The sequence below is a fragment of the Phoxinus phoxinus genome (genome assembly GCF_949152265.1).
Source record: "Phoxinus phoxinus genome assembly, chromosome: 9".
NCBI classification, from domain to species: domain Eukaryota; kingdom Metazoa; phylum Chordata; class Actinopteri; order Cypriniformes; family Leuciscidae; genus Phoxinus; species Phoxinus phoxinus.
The window spans coordinates 9,435,710-9,452,502 of record NC_136884.1 but is presented as its reverse complement, the minus strand read 5'-3'; the positions used below and the strand labels follow the sequence as shown (position 1 = coordinate 9,452,502).

At 38.3% G+C, this 16,793-nt stretch overlaps 1 protein-coding gene across 1 annotated transcript in view; it reads left to right on the top strand.

The window, feature by feature from the left end:
- The window catches only part of nell2b (neural EGFL like 2b), a 38,190-nt gene that overhangs the window by 1,959 nt on the left and 19,438 nt on the right, over positions 1-16,793 (top strand). The window contains exons 3-13 of the mRNA XM_079624026.1: positions 5,072-5,222; positions 5,744-5,917; positions 6,015-6,111; positions 6,212-6,284; positions 6,372-6,454; positions 7,376-7,504; positions 8,350-8,452; positions 9,029-9,120; positions 10,157-10,259; positions 11,322-11,456; positions 13,694-13,819. Of these exons, the coding sequence (XP_079480152.1) occupies positions 5,072-5,222; positions 5,744-5,917; positions 6,015-6,111; positions 6,212-6,284; positions 6,372-6,454; positions 7,376-7,504; positions 8,350-8,452; positions 9,029-9,120; positions 10,157-10,259; positions 11,322-11,456; positions 13,694-13,819 (1,266 nt within the window). The remainder of the gene's footprint in view (positions 1-5,071; positions 5,223-5,743; positions 5,918-6,014; positions 6,112-6,211; positions 6,285-6,371; positions 6,455-7,375; positions 7,505-8,349; positions 8,453-9,028; positions 9,121-10,156; positions 10,260-11,321; positions 11,457-13,693; positions 13,820-16,793) is intronic.

Sequence of the window (16,793 nt, the reverse complement as noted above, 5' to 3'; positions counted from 1 at the left end):
TCTATTCTATTCTATTCTATTCGATTCGATTCGATTCTATTCTGCTGTTTTTGCATGTGTGGCTGCTATACTGTACGTCTAGTATATTTTAATATATTCTGTTTATTCTATGTCTGCTGAAGTGTTCTATTTTGTTCGGTTCTATTTATGTCTTTTCCATGCTGTTCAATGTCTACTATATTCAGTTATTTGTATATTCTATTCTATGCTCTTTGGTGTCTGATTCTATTTCATTCCATATGTCTGGTCTACTGTATTCTGTTTTTTTATTATTATTCTTCGTCTGTTCTATTCTACATTGTTCCTCATCTATTCTATTCTAATTCTGATCTGCTGTATTTAATGCTTTTTATACTCTATTATTAGTGTAGTTTATTCTATTCTATGTCTGCTCTGCTGTATTCTATGTTGTTCTACTCTGTTTAGTGTTTCTAATTTGGTCTGTTCTGTTCTATTAAATCAAATTCCATTCTGTTCATCTGGAGGGTTGTTTTGTCAGATCTGTCTATAGCATTGGTGTCCCTCTGGTGATTTATAGGTGGTTGTTTATCCAGATTGACATCCCACTTTGAGCAGTTTGGGTTAAGTGTCTTATTCAAGGGCACAATGGTGACGGTCAGTCTCTGCTTCCTGGCTCAAGCACTTTTCAGCACCTTAGGACAAAACCACCAGCCTTTTATTCACTTAAGCTCCATGCTGTCACCACTCCCGTGACCTATAATGATGACGGATTTTAATGCATGCAGTAACGTTCTGGGTTTGCAGTTAGCCAGCATCTGTGTCATCACTTCTGTTCCGCACTGCAGTTCTGGGGAATGTATTTATACTGGATACAATCTACGTGTGCAACTGTACACCCATAAACACACACACACACACACACACACACACACACACACACACACACACACACACACACACACACACACACACACACACACACACACACACACACACACACACACACACACACACACACACACACACACACACACACACAATAGGTACACACTGCATTAGACAGACTCAAGGAGGCATACATATTTGGCGGGGGAAAACATTCTGGCATTCTAGGATAAGCAGATGCATTTGATATCTGTGGAACCAATAGTCTTGTTCTAATTTGGGCAGGTGGCACCTCCACATTATTGATTGGCGCTCCAGTAAATGCCAGCGGGAATGCGGAACTGGGATCTAACAGACAGGCTCCGAGACAAGGTCATAAATGTGCAGAATGCAGATGAGAGACCTATCAATGTCCGTCAATTACATCCCTGCTGTGCTGTTTATAAAGAAGGGGAAAGGAGAAAGTAGAAGAGGGGAGGATGGGGAGATATTAGAGATAATTCAAGGCTAAGCGCGCTGTTGTGACACTGTAGCCAGACATTGTGGCATTGAGTAAGTGTGGGTGGGCAGTATGAACACAATCTTGAATCCAGTGGCGGAGCCAAAGGGGTGTCCGGGATTCCACTGGACATCTGATTAGCCTTCCAGGGTGCCACACCAAAATTTTATTCACTATACTGGCAGCTTGATGCGGATTGTAATTTCATTTCTCCTCTTGTTGAAAGCAGCATTATTTTGATGTGCGGCAGCCACCCCATGTGTAAAACTATAGTTCCGCCACTGCTTATATAAAATAATTATAGCACAGTAATGTATAAGTCATAGTAGTTATTTATTTATTTATTTTATTTTATTTTTCAAATTTAAGTGAATAATTCATCCAAAAAGGAAAATTCTGCCATTATTTACTCATCCTTCCAAACCCCTGTGAATTTTGTGGACTGCAAAAGGTGAATTTTGGAATATCCTGGACACTGTTCTCAATATAATGACAGTAATTGTGGACTGAGGCTGTCAAGCTCCAAAATGTCAAACCAAGCCCCAAAAAGTATCATAAAAGTGGTCCATCATGCATATTTTTGTAGAAGCTAGAGCAGAAAAATAGCCGAGTGGCCTGAGTCGATTCTCTTCAATGAATCTTTTGATCCAGTTCACAAAACCGCAATGATTCATTCATGAATTGGACTAATCTGGTTCTCATTGACTCGGTGATTCAGTGAATCAGTCACAGCCCACTGGATGGGAAGATTATCAGTAAACAATGTCTTAGATTTCAGTCACATGAGCTGTTTGAACCACTTTTAAGACACTTCCAACAGAAGGTTTGGAATAGCATGAGAGTGGGAATGTTTTGCTGAATGAGCAAATGGGTAGAACAGAGCAGCAGCAAACAATAAAAGAAAGAAGTTTGGCAGAATTGTACCTCTTCCGTCAGACCTGGTGCTGACTGGGTCTTTTAAGTGCCAGGATCAGATTCCTGCTTATTCATCAGCTATGTGAGCATGCAGTCAAGAGGGACATTAGCTAAGTGTTTCTCCTGCCCGAGGATGCGGCCTGGACCAGACGAGTACTCTACGTCACTCGTATCACTCAAACTGCATTCCACAACTGAGATTCCATGTCTCGACTTTCTGTCTGCAGTACGGTCACATATTTTGCAGAGACTTAAAGGGATACTTCACTCAAAAATGAAAATGATGTCATCATTTACTCACCCTGTATGACTTTCTTTCTTATGTGGGATACAAAAAAAAGATGTTTAACAGACTGAAAAGACAAGAGTGGGAGCGAATGACAGAATTTCCATTCATAAACTGTTCATTTAATTCTCTCATCTGCTGCATTGCTTCTGTCCCAAGCCTTGGTCACACAGCTTTGAGGCAAGGAATAATGGACCTATGTCTTCTGATTAATGCAATGTTAATTTGAGGAGAGACACTTGTTCGTTTTGTCATTATAATAGGCTGTGAATAATTCATCAATTGTAAATTAGTTTTTTTTTTTTTTTACATTGGCTTTAAACTTTCATTATGGTACTGTTCGTTACAATGGTGTTAGGACACACTTTTAAGTGCTTGCATCATTAGTAGCCTGACTTTTGATCAATTTAAGTGCTTTTTAGATGTAATTGCTCATATTATTGCTGGCATGGATACTCGACATCACTAGAAAAAAAACTCAACAGCAGCCTGAAAGGTTTTTAATTTAAATTCTGCCTGAATAGTGTCGACAGAGTTACATAATTTGCATCACACGGTGTTTATCTTGCTCCCAGGAGCACAGTTCTCGTTTATCATTATTGAAGTTATTGGTTGAGGCGCAGCTGGGCTGGGGTGTTTGATAACTTGGAGCAATTGATTATATCATGATGTAAAAAAAAATAAAACAATAAAAATAAACCTTCCTTGCTGAAAGGTGAGTGTATCCTCATGGCCTGAAATCTGGGAACTTGAATGTCAGAGATGAATAAAGTAGCTTTTATGTTTATTTAAAAACGAACTAATATATAAATATTTAAAATGTTATTTATTTATTTAACTCTGTACATATAACCATGCATGTATATTTTAATATTTAGCTCTTTGCAAAGATGTTTTATCTGTTATTTTGTAATATAGATTTTACATTTATTTATTTAAAGGGTCATTACTGGTCATTTGCATAATTTCCTAGCCAGCAGTTCCTAGCTGCTCTTTGACCTTTAAATACTGCCATCCAATGGCGATCACGATTGAAGGAGAGCACATCTGAGACGAAGTGTCGATCCAATGGGAATTAATCAGAGAGGTGTCCGAAAAAAACCTGTTTTCCTAGCACTACCCCAGAGGAATTTAATGCTGATACATGTGAACCGTCCTGGAATCCATTAGATCAGCTGTGGTGTCCTCTGTGGATTGTTGAGGTTACCAGGTTAGCTTCAGCTCACTGTCGTACAGTGTATTTGAGTAATGAAGGCGGTGAAACTCTGCTTTATTCCTGCCATACAATAGGCTCACGGCTGCAGCTTACAACTCCCCTGAGCTTTACTTGACAATAGCTACAGAACATTAGTGTTCCCCGGTTGGCCTTTATGTGTGTGCGAGTGCGTGTGTGTGTTGCATTTTTTTCCTTCTTTTGAGAGGACCAGACCCAGGCATTTCTTATGTTTTGACAGGACTGATTTAAACATTCGTCCCTGAGGAGACAGTCAACTTCCTGTGTCCGCCTTGGCCAACTCATCACCTCTCCCAGTGTGTTTCCTCCTTCCTTCTGTCTCTTTCTTTTTATTTCTGTGCTATTGCCTCACATCAGTCGCGAGCCACGACATGACCCACAATGTCTGTCTACCTCCTCATTTGTATGCTTATATAATTGTCACGATCATGTTTTCTTTAGTCTTGTTTTTAGTCTTAGGGGTCGTTTACACGACACCAACTAAAAACGGACAACTTTTTATGCGTTTTGGGCGACTGTGTGGACGGTGCTCACAAGTTTGTTTTGTATAAATCCCAATATGTGCGTGGAAAATTACGTATATGCACATATGCCGGTTTTGTGCGTACATGCAACGTTTATACATCAGGCCCTAGAGCTGTTGATGGTATTTGACTAATCTTTCTGAAAGAAATTACATCAAGAATTTGCACAGTCCTAAACCCTTCATCTATCTATCCTGCTCTGGTATGTGAAAAGGCAGCAATGAAATAAAATGCATTCAACTATATATATTGTTTTTTGACACAATAATAAAAATAAAAAAACAGATAGATATTATGGTGAGAATTTGAAATGCTTTATAGGTGCAGATGGTGTGGTTTCTTTTCAGCGGGGGTTAACCGGACCAGCAAAACTTTGACCCCTTGGTATTTATCACTCTCATTTATTCTGCTTACAGTATTCACACTGGCTCCAGAGTGGATATTTAAACGTAAATTTCACCAGATGGTCCCTTTGGTGCAAAACGGCCATAGTTGTCTCTATCTTCCATGGTCTGGAAACTAAAGTCACTTGCTTTCTGCCTCTATGCTGCTTTTGTTTAGTACCAGTAATTATGAGCCTAAATGATTAACAAATTCACATTACAAGCTGATAATTGTGTTGTATACAGTACTTGATAAGAGGATGGATGGATCAAACATTTCCATCTGTCTGATCTGTTCTGTGTTTTATATATATATATATATATATATATAGTATGTTTTTAATGTATTCTGTTTCTCTCCTTTTCTGTCACTCTCTCCATCAGGCTCATCAAGGAATGCAAGAGCTTCCCTCAAGGCAGCAGAGAGAATTCTTCAGAAGGTGAGAGGAAGAACAGAGTTCACTCTTCTACTGACCCTCAAACAGGAGAAATTCAGCTCAGGAGTGCTGCTGTCCATCCACTATGGAGAACAGAGGTATCTATCCATCCATCCATCCATCCATCCATCCATCCACCCATCCTCCATTCATTCGCCTATCTGTGCATCCACCGGTAGGCTTTTGCTCCAGTAAAACCTTCTTTCTAATTTTTTTCCCTATTTTAATTGACTGTTTCTCAGAGGAACACATAATCTCTTCTCCCGATGGAATGTCTGTAACATTTCTGATTAGAGTGTCCACTGACATTTCTTAAACACACACAGTATTGATTCTACCACATCTTTAAGGTCAGCACTCGGAGTACAGGCCAAGAGATTCATGGATCACTGCTCGTCTTCACATTCATCCAGAACTCACACATTCCCCATAGCTCCATTTTTCCCCGCTGCTTTTCCACATTCCAGAATTTAATAACAACCAATTGGCAGCTTAACCTGCAGAAGTATTGTGCATGGGAACACAAGAGCTATGGTAGCCGTTATTTCCCAGAGTAAGCGACTGATTCATGATTGTGACTTTTCACGAAGTAAATCGGTTTCCTTGGCTTCCTCCTCAGGTTTCTGGAGGTAGAGAGCAGCGGTCTGCGTAATGAGATCCGTCTCTTCTTCCAAACCTCAGACCAGCGGCAGCAGAAAGAGGTCTTCCCCTATAGTCTGGCAGATGGACACTGGCACAAAGTCTCCCTGGCATTCAGCGCCACCCAAGTGGTGCTCCATATTGACTGCAACAGGTGAATGGCTTGAAAATAAAAGGACCGACAGAGATGGATTTGAATCCCTTGTTTTCGTACTTATCAGTGTTCACTTTTTATTTGTACTTGCTTTCAGAATTTACGAAAGGATTATGGAGACGCCATCTATGGACTTTCCCAGAGGAACAAACATCTGGCTTGGTCAAAGAAATGACGCCCATGGATTCTTCAGGGTACAACATAGCCTTGCACATTGAAAATGGACCATAAAATATGTAAAAGTTGTACATTAGTCCTGTCTACATCTTTCTGACTTATATATATTTCTGTCAGGGAGTGATGCAAGATGTTCAGTTGGTAGTCGTACCCCATGGATACATCGTCCAGTGCCCAGATCTCAATCGTAGTAAGTGCATGCTCTCTGTAGAGCAAATGCACTTTGTTTACTCACTGGTCTGGAAATGCCATTAATGCACGTTCACCACTTTTGCAGCTTGTCCCACTTGTAATGATTTCCATGGGCTGGTTCAGAAGATCATGGAACTTCAAGATATTTTAGCTAAAACATCAAACAAGGCAAGTAAAAATGTTTAGCATTGGGGTAGCCTGACTTCAAAAACAGATTTTTCTGCTTGCTCGATTTATTTAATTATACTGAGCTAAAAAAAAAACTTTCATTTTCATTCTGTGCAATGAATTTAAATGTGTAATATAGAAGTTTATTTATTTGGGACTACCGTAAATCATTCATTTGAGAAGGGAATTTTCTAGTTCCCAGCATGCTTTGCACAGAACTAGATGATAAATGTTATAATGAAGCATTTTATGGGGTTTTGAGCAAAATGACAAAAGAAGGTCTGTTAACTTGGGCTTTAAATGAGTTTTTGTTATATTTTGGCGGGTTACCTATGGTGAAGAACCGAAACTTTAGGATGCTAATGTCACTATTGTTAGTAGTTTAGATAGGTATTACGTTAAAGATGTGTTTAATTTGATTGGGACTTACGTACATTCTTTCCACTACACAAGGTGGGACATGGTGATAGAAAAAATATGAGATGGGAGGAAAAAACATATTTTAATGCTTTTGCTTTCCCTCAAAAAATGTTTGTGTTCTCCTGAGAAACTTTGTGTTTGCTTTCAAGAGTTCTTCGCAAGTAAATACAAAGTTTCTCTGGAGAACGCAAACATTTTGTGAGCCAACTCAAAGTTTCTTGTGGGAACACAAAAGCATTGACTCATAATTTTTTTCCTTTAATCTATTTTTTTTTGTGTGTGTGTGTGTGTGTGTGTTAAATGTCACTAGTTTTTATTTGCTATGGTCTGTTTAATGTCCCTAATAATGAACACCACAAATGCTGCCTTCATCATAAAACTCTTATTTCTCTCTAACATTTATTTTTTGCTTGCTCTTCTTTTTTTGTATCGCCTCCCGCTATATTGATTCATCATTCAGTCACAGCCTCTCTTCTTCCTCATGTCTTTATTGTGCTGTAGTTGGCACTTGCCGAAGAGAAGATGAAGTACTTGGATGGATGTTACTGTGAGAGGACGTGTACCCTGAACGGAGAGATATACAGGGACGATGATGCTTGGATAGATGGATGCAGAAACTGCACATGCTCAGTAAGCTCATGAATTCCCAGGACGGGGAAACTTAGGATTGTTTGTTTGGGATTTTAAACAAGAGATGGCTATCCAAACTACAAACTTAAGGGCCGTTCACAATTGCAATGATTTTCAGCGTCAAAGCAACTAGAAATCATAATTTTTCATTGATAGTTGACTATTTGAGACTGTCCAAATAATGGAAACATGCCATGATGTGACTACTAAGTGTGGGAAGCATTATTTTCTTGTACCTTAAGTGGACATGGTGATGGAAAACAATTCAATGCGTTTAATACTCTTATAAAACTTTTGCATTCTCTTGCAAAAGTATTATGTTCTCCCCCCCTTTTTTTTAGCCAAACGATTGCGTTCCACAAGAAATAAAAAAATATAATTGCTTTATTTCCATCATAAAGTTTTTGTGAGTGCACAAAGTTCCTCAGAGGAAAGCTAAAGTTTTGCAGAAAACGCAAAAGTATTGAAATATAAGAGTATTCCTCACATCTGAGTTTATATCTCACAATTCTGAGAAAAAGTGTCAAATGGCTGAATTGTGAGATAAAAAGTTGCAATTACCTTTTTTGATTCCCTGCTTTCACCACAGAATAAAATATCCAAACATCCTTAAATCATTGTACATTTATTAAAGATAAAATTTTAAGTTTGAAGCCATATTATACTGTAGTATACAGAAGTTTGGCAAGTCTATCTGTTTTGTAGTTGTCCGTTTGTTTTAGTCTAAGTTGCCTGCATCACTCATGAAATGTCTGATTCTGTTAGCTTATTTTGCTGAATCATGTGATTGTGAAGCTGTTTTATTGACAATGAGGATGATGATGGTGTGTGTGTTCCACCTGCAGAATGGTACAGTGGAGTGTGAGAGTATTTTCTGCCCACCCCCTCAGTGCCCTCCTGATACAGCTCCAATCTACATGCCTGGAGAATGCTGTAAAGAGTGCCAGCGTGAGTACACACTCACACGCACACACACACACACACACACACACACACACACACACACACACACAAAATGAGGCCACGCATCTATAGAGCTGCATATATTTTACAACTTTTCCTCTCTCTCCCTTTGTCTCATGTTTGCTCCTTTATTTCTCCATCTTCTCGATTCGCACCTCACTATCTTTTTCCACCCAAAATCTTTTATATAATCATGCTGCGGTCTTGATGACAAACTGACCACATCCCTGTGTTGCTAGGTTACCGCTGCCACAAATTCGAATGTCAACACACACACAACGCTGTCACACACTTTCTCTGGTATCATTAATAATTCAAGGCCAGTGTGCAGCATGTTGTGTTTGAGTGAGCAGAGCTAATGTGCAAAAGCTAATAGCAGTTTGACTGATGACCAGGGCTTTATTTAACACTGCGCTCTGGTTGGCTTAATCTAACATGCTTGTTCAATCGATGCTTTACTGGTTTGCGCTCTAAAGCGCTTTGTTTTGTTTCTATCCTCTTAATTTCTTGCGTGTTCCTTGTTTTCTTCTTCTTTTTCTCTTTATGTCTTTCCGTCTTTAGCCGTGTGTCTGTTCAGAGGAAGAGTGTATGTGGAGGGTGATCGTAAGAGCGTACACGACTCTGAGGGAAACTGTCTGCTGTTTGAATGCAGGGTAAGTAGTGTAACTGCAGGCCGACGGTCGGAAGGTTTTTCAGCAGGCCCAAATCAGAATCTGACCCTTCTGCAATTTTTTGCACTCATTTTTGGAGAAATCTTCTGAATTGTGTAATGTGGATGTATTAGATGGAGCTGCGAGCACTGCACTCTTATTTGTAGATGAAAGCATGATCAGTCATAATATGTCAAAAATAAACACCCAATGGGTGGATGACATGAATGATGGGAATTTGAAGTCTGTGGAAATCTGAGTTCTGCTGGCGCTGATTCTACCTGGGCCTGTTATGAATTGGAATGCCAAGCAGCATGTGAATTCTGTCTGGGTCTGGGTTTGATTATGAATTTGAATTCCAAGCAGAATTTGAATTCTGTCTGAGCCTGGTTAAGAATTTGAATTCCAAGCAGCTTTTTAATCAGAATTTTAATTCTATCTGGGTCTGATTCTGAATTTGAATTCAGGCAGAATTTGAATTCAGGCAGAATTTGAATTCAGGCAGAATTAGAATTATGTTTGGGCCTGGTTATATATTTAAATTACAGGCAGAATTTGAATCTGAATTTGAATTCTGTCTGGGTCTAATTATGAATTTGAATTCTAGGCAGAATCATGAAATTGAATTATTTCTGGGTCTATTTGTGAGTTTTAATTCAAAGCAGAACTAGACACTTTTTCTGAGCCTGGTTATGAATTTTAATTCTAAGCAGCATTTGAATGCAGGCAGAATTTGAATTATGTCTGACTTTTTGAAAATTTTAACTCCAAGCAGCATTTGAATTTGAAAATCCATCTTAAGCTCATGTAATTGTTTGTTTGTATTTTGGAACATGATAGCTCGTCCAAACTGGTCAAGCTGGTTGGTCATGTTCCAGAAATCATCTGGATGATCTTGGAAGTCGGTTTGTTGCTTGAACCAGCTTAGACCAGCTTAGAAAAAGCTACCATGCTAGCATCTTAACTAGCACCTAGCATTTTAACCTGGATGTTTGACTTGCAAGATTAATTGAATAAACACTTGTTTGTGTGTTTGCAGGATCGAAGTATGCGTAGGGTTGAGATGACTACTTGTCCAGAGCTGAACTGCCCAGAGTCAGAGCAGATCACACTCACAGACCGCTGCTGCAAAGTGTGCAGAGGTGCGACACACTCACACGCGCAGAACCAACACACACCACCTACACTCCACTGATTGGAGTCATATTAAGGGCAACCACCTTTGACCACTGTGCACACAAACTAGATTTGTGCTCAACACCAAGCCATAACTGTGCATGACAGCAAACATCTATTCCAGTCTTCACACATACACACACACATATACCCCAGTGCAACAGTGATGCTTCAAAGGGCAGGTAATGCTTGACTTTACCGCACCTCTCATAGTTCACAGATCGAGCCACAGTGTGCAGTAACATTTTTGAACAATTTTGTAAATATAACATTTTTTTTTTTTTTTTGCAAAAGCACTCTTTTTTTACATCATGACATCATTCAGTTTACACTTCAATGTTTCACTATTTTTTAAATAATATTGTGGTGTGAAAATTTATTTTTTAAAAGTACAAATAGTTTGTATTCTTTCTATTAATTTGAGATCATATAAGCACTGGAAAAAAGATAAATATTTTAATTATTTTCTCAAATTTTCAAGTTAAAATATCTAATCAATTTATTTGACAAGCAACACAGCGTAAGATATCGTTTTTCTTTACTTGTTTTCAGTGTAAGCAACTTTAAAAACTAGTGAAACCAGTGTAATGGGTGAATGTACAGTTACAGTTAAGATACAATCTGTTAAAACAAGGCTTAATAGGCTTAGTAAACTGATTTTAAGGATGTTTGTTGTAAAAAACAAGTAAAAAAGACCAATTAAAACCCCATTTAGAAGTAATTTATTAACAATTATAAAATAATTAGCAAAACGCGGTTTAAAATGGTTTTAGATGGTGTATAGCCTGTCACACCGCAGGAGATGTGATGTCCCAAAACGTCCCAACATGCTATTTAATACCAATTAGCCAGGAGTAGGTGAACAATAAACCCTCCCCAACTGAATGTACTGTATAGTTTTTCATCTATTAGTATGAGCTGAAAATTTGACAACTCGGGGGTGAGAAGTGTAATTTATAATCCATCAATTATAAATGTCAGATTTAGGCATTGCATAGCACTTCTACTTTTATTTATCTCATTCCCAGGGCATGATTTCTGTGCTGATGGGCACAACCGCAATTGTGTGGAGAATTCGGACTGCATTAACCTAGAGGCAGGAGCTTGCTGCAGCTGTAAAGAGGGATATCATGCGCTCCGGGACGACAGCGCCTACTGCCAAGGTATTCAAACTCCCACTGACAAACCTGCCACGTATTTGCTTGCTTAAAATGTCTGTTTTGTATAAGCAAATAACAGGGCTTTCACAAATCACTAAATTGCCTGCAATCACAGAAGGAGGAGTTGCCGATGAAAGCTGTTGACTGGTGATTACTTAGTGTCTCGCTGAATGAATATTTCAGCACCACTATTATCCTTACAGCTGTAATTAATGCATTTTAAACCCCGGAGTTCATGCTGTGCGAGTGTGTGTGTACAGATGTGAAGGGGGATTCCTGTGGCTCGCTCGTTGGCTTTTAATAGGATGTACACTTGTCTAAACATACACGGCAGCCCAGCGAGTATGTGATGGATATTTATTTCCACACAAAAGACCAATGGCTATTTGTTTGTTTGTTTTACCTTAGGTGAATAACTTGCTTTGTCTTAATGTGACCTTTGTCACTGTGATTCGCAGCAGGACACCTCCGGCAAAGACAATCAATGGACAATTTGGGGGGTGATATTAGAAGAACTTTTGGTCACCAGAAACACCAGAATTTACACAACACAGTTGATACAGTAATGTTGCTACAAGACAAGATATTAGTATGACTTGATCAAATCTGAGACATATCTGGGAGGACCTGCTGGGTCATAATGGCACTATATATACAGTAGATATAATATAAAAGTGTTTCAACATTGAAATTACACACATCAGCTTTAAATAATACTGTGTCCTGTTAGTTTGGGTGATATTCAACATGTTTTCGTGGACTGTTGTAGTTTGTAGTTTGCAGCAGCCTCAGGCAAATGGATAATACCAGTGCCAATGCGGCTCTGAAAAAAAATGCTAAATTATTAATTTGGGATTCATATCTTCTGGAACAAAAGCGGCCGAAAAAGGCATTATATTTTCAATTACAGAAGTGATGAGTGAGTTTTTTTCCCTCCTCAGTTTAGGCTCTGAATCCCACACAGTAGACACATTGGGACAGATAAGACTTGGGAGAATTTCCCCCCACTATTTACTGTTACGCCAAACATATTGCTCTGATGGATTTACAGTTTGTTTACAGCTGCCCTGCAATGCTATCTTAAAAAAAGAAGCTTGACTTTATCAGTCAATGGCTGAAGAAACTGGTAAACAAAGGCTATATATTAGAGAATATACTTGTCTCTTGTTTTCAGATAATTTTTTTATGTAGATGGATGAATGCATGGATGGATGGATGAATGATTGGAGTAGTGGGTGCGGTGGATGGATGAATGGAGAGGTGGAGTGGATGTATGTACTGTACTGTACTGTATGGATGGATGGATGGATTGATGGTTTGGTGGGTTGGTGGATTTGTTAGTTAGATGGATAGATTTTTATTTTAAGCAAAAAGTCACAAAAATCAGTTCAGTACAATACTTTATCTCAAGCAACCGTTTCTTTATTAAATATATATATTTTTTGTAAGGATATTTGTACTGGGAAAGAGACAAAATGCTGATTAAGAACATGATTTTGTGCTGTGTAGATTGGTTGGTTGAGAAGAAAAGAAATGTGAGAAAGATTATATAAAGTATTCTTGAGGAGGAGAGAGTGGGTGGACTGAAGGACAAGAGCGTGTCTATGAAAAGTGTAAGAGAAAAAACTGGAGGCTGAGAAAGTGAAGGAGGTGGAGGAAAGGGACAGAAAGTGAAAGGTCTAGAAGTGCTCTGTGTTTTGTTAATGCGGTTTAAGGACTGAACTGAGACACATACAGTACAGTACTGTACACATCATTTTCAAAAGTTATTCAAACCTTTAACTCTTTAGATGTATTTATCTTCTTTCTGTCATCAAATGCTGCTAAACCTTCAGGCAAATGCACAAAAAGTTGAAATGCTTAACCTTCAGCTATTATGTAAAGTTTTTTTTAATTGTTTTGTTCCATGCAAGATACGGAGTCAAATGTAGGCAACAAAAGCTTGATTAAATAGTGACATAATTGTTGTGCTTTCCCTTAAATATTCTTTGAAACATTCAAACATGGTGTTGGTGTTCGTGTTATTTTACAGTCTTAGCAGTTTCCTGCAGCAGTGTGAACAGTAATGTTATTCGCTCATGATGTAATGACTGGATCTTCCAGCACCCTTGACAAATGCTGATAATTGATCACAGCTGCAGTGTGAATGGGTTTTTTTTGGCAAAGCTTCTTCCCAAATGTTTTGAAAACTGTGTTGTGTTCAGTTCATGGTACAGAGTGTCTTGTGTTCTGGTTTGCAGATATCGATGAGTGTGCAGAGGGCAAACACTACTGCAGGGAGAACACGATGTGTATGAACACACCCGGCTCCTTTATGTGTGTCTGTCACACCGGCTACGTCCGTATCGATGATTACTCCTGCACAGGTGAGCGCTGTGTGTGTGTGTGTGTGTGTGTGTGTGTGTTATACCTGTTAATCTACAGTAGGAGCCAGTTCTGTTATGTTGTGTTTAGTGTAAATTTAATACACAATACATAAAATACACAATACATAATTTGTGCTATTTTTAACATTTTGATATGAGTAAACCAAGGACAGTTGTTTGATTTAATTACTAATATATAAATAATTTCAATCCTAAATATATCTTATCACCAGGGAACATACAGACACAACAAAATATTATTGTTTACATATACATGTTTTATGCATCTTATCAAGCATTGTTTAACATTGTTTTAACAATGCGTGCAATAGAGGACGAACTGAGAATGAAACAAAAAGTTCAAGAAAGGCAGCATATGCGAAAGTTTTCACTGATGGAAAGTACAGATGTACATGTTCCTGATCTTTAACTTAAAAAATAGCAATTAAATCTCTTCAGGAGCACAGGATAAGGAAGCGATACACGGTGCAAGGGAACAGCTACACGAGTCTTAGTCCTTCTGTGACCTACTTTAAAACTCAATTAATTACAGCAGAGTCCATGAAGGTTTCTGTCTCAATAAACACAAAAAAGTATTAAAAAAAACTGCACCTGGGCTGTAAGGTGCATCATGGCCAACAACAAATCAGCTTTTATTTTGAAAAACCATTCTAGATTTGTTTTCTTTCTGCTGATTATCTCCAGAAATCCATGAGTAATCAAGGCCAGCTGCATTGTTATTATGTATTGCTATTATTTTCAAGTAGTCTGCATAACACCGACCTCGCCATCAAGTTCTCTGAACTCTGTTCATTTTAATGCTGCATGTTGTTGTTTTGTAATGGGAAGGACTTGCTTAATGTATGAAAGCACAAGCGCATTATGGAACAAGCTTCAACATTGCTTGCTTTTCATTGCTTTCTTCAAGCAAACCTGCATACTCAGTGCTTGAGGAGGAAACTTACTTGTATCATTTGAACAGACTTGAGCCCCAAACATATTTGGAGGTTTCGAGTCAGTTATAATGTTAAATTTGCCTGTCTAGAACGCATTTTTTTGGTCATAGAAAGTGATATGAAATAAATGGTTTTCACAATGACCTTTCAAAGGCTAAAACTCATATTAATTAGAATTCAGATTTAGTTTGAGTCTTCTTCTCAAAACGTACAGGTGAGAGATGCCTTTTCATTTAAATGCACACCCTGCTTCTTTTATATCAATTTAATAAAATCATTACTCACAGCAGTTATCAGTTTAACTCTATATGTTTAATCTCTCCTTCTTCCCTCTGGATCTCTAGCCCATTGGTGATTGGTTGAAAGCCGTGCGTCTGTTGTTGATTGGCTCACAGCTGTGCATCTGCTTCTGTTCTGACTTAGAGTCTCAGTGAGGCTGGCGTTCTGATGGCAAAACATTATTATTTTCAATTATTCATGTGTGCAGTCACACAGAGAAATATATTGCATATTTTGCCTGTGGGATTTTCATGAGATAATCTGCAGGCTGCAGTCACGTCAGCTGAAACTGGAATTCATTTAATTTGAAGCTGGAATAGACTTTACCTGATATAAAACGAGAACACTTTTAATCAGCCCATCTTATTTTAATTTAAAACATCAGACGTTATTTGAATTACTGTAATTATTTTAATTGTGCTCCACTGTTTCCATATCTGTTCATTAAAGCTCTGTCTTGCCTTCATGATCGGCTCAGTGATATTTACTAATTGCATCCTTTACTCTGCAATGAACAAACTTGTTGGCATGATAAGCGGTTTTGTCAGTTACATGAACAGTACCAGTCATTATTTAGCATTTGTTGTTTCAAAAACGAGTAAATGGCATTGATAATGGACATTGTGGAGTTTCTCATACAATTCCTCATTAGTTCCTCTTGAGCAGTCAGCAGATGTTAAGCTTTAAAGGATGTTAGTCTCCAATCGGCTCATTTATGCGCTGTTCTGGACAGAGATGTCAGTGTAAATGTTTCTTCAAATATCAGAGAGATTTCACCTTCGTTTAGTTTATATTTTTCAAGGGATAGTTCACCTCGACATTCGTCATTTACTCACCCTCATGTCATTCCAAATCCGTGTGATTTTGCTTCATGGAACACAAAAGGAGATATTTTGAAGAAAGTTCACGCTGTTCTGTTACATACAGTGTAAGTGAATGATGACCACTGTGTTTTCCACAGAATAAACAAGTCATACAGGTTTTCGAAAGATGAGGATGAGTAAATGATTATAATTTTTGGATGTACCATCCCTTTTATGTACAAACACAAAGAATCCTCTCTTCCAGAAGCGATTTTGTTGCACGCTTGAGAAGAGGCATAGAACGAACATGGTTTTGTCTCTCTGTTCGATCTGAAAAGAAGCAGAGCATTCAGATTGAATATGAGATCTGCATGTATGTTGTTGAACGATCTTCAGTTCAGCTGTAAATGCATCCTGGGATGTTCATTGATGAGGAACCGCAGCATAAAAACACCCAACCAATCAGCATCATTCATCAGTCAAAATGCATTTTAATGAGACGATTTAATGACATTTTAATGAGTGCGATTTAAAGATCTGTGTTGTAAGATTTATGACTAAAGTTGATTAAGCAATTTCACTTCACTGGAGGGAATTTGAGGAGATGAAAAGTAACACGTTGTGAAGAAAAAGACACCAGACAGGTGTAAACACTGGGATTTTGGGAGATAAAACAAGAGAAGTAAACTCTAAGGAGGATAGATAGATAGATAGATAGATAGATAGATAGATAGATAGATAGATAGATAGATAGATAGATAGATAGATAGATAGATAGATAGATAGATGGATGGATGGATGGATGGATGGATGGATGGATGGATGGATGGATGGATGGATGGATGGATGGATGGATGGATGGATGGATGGATGGATAGAAGTGAGTGAGTGAGTGAGTGAGTGTGTGAGACAGACAGACAGACAGACAGACATACA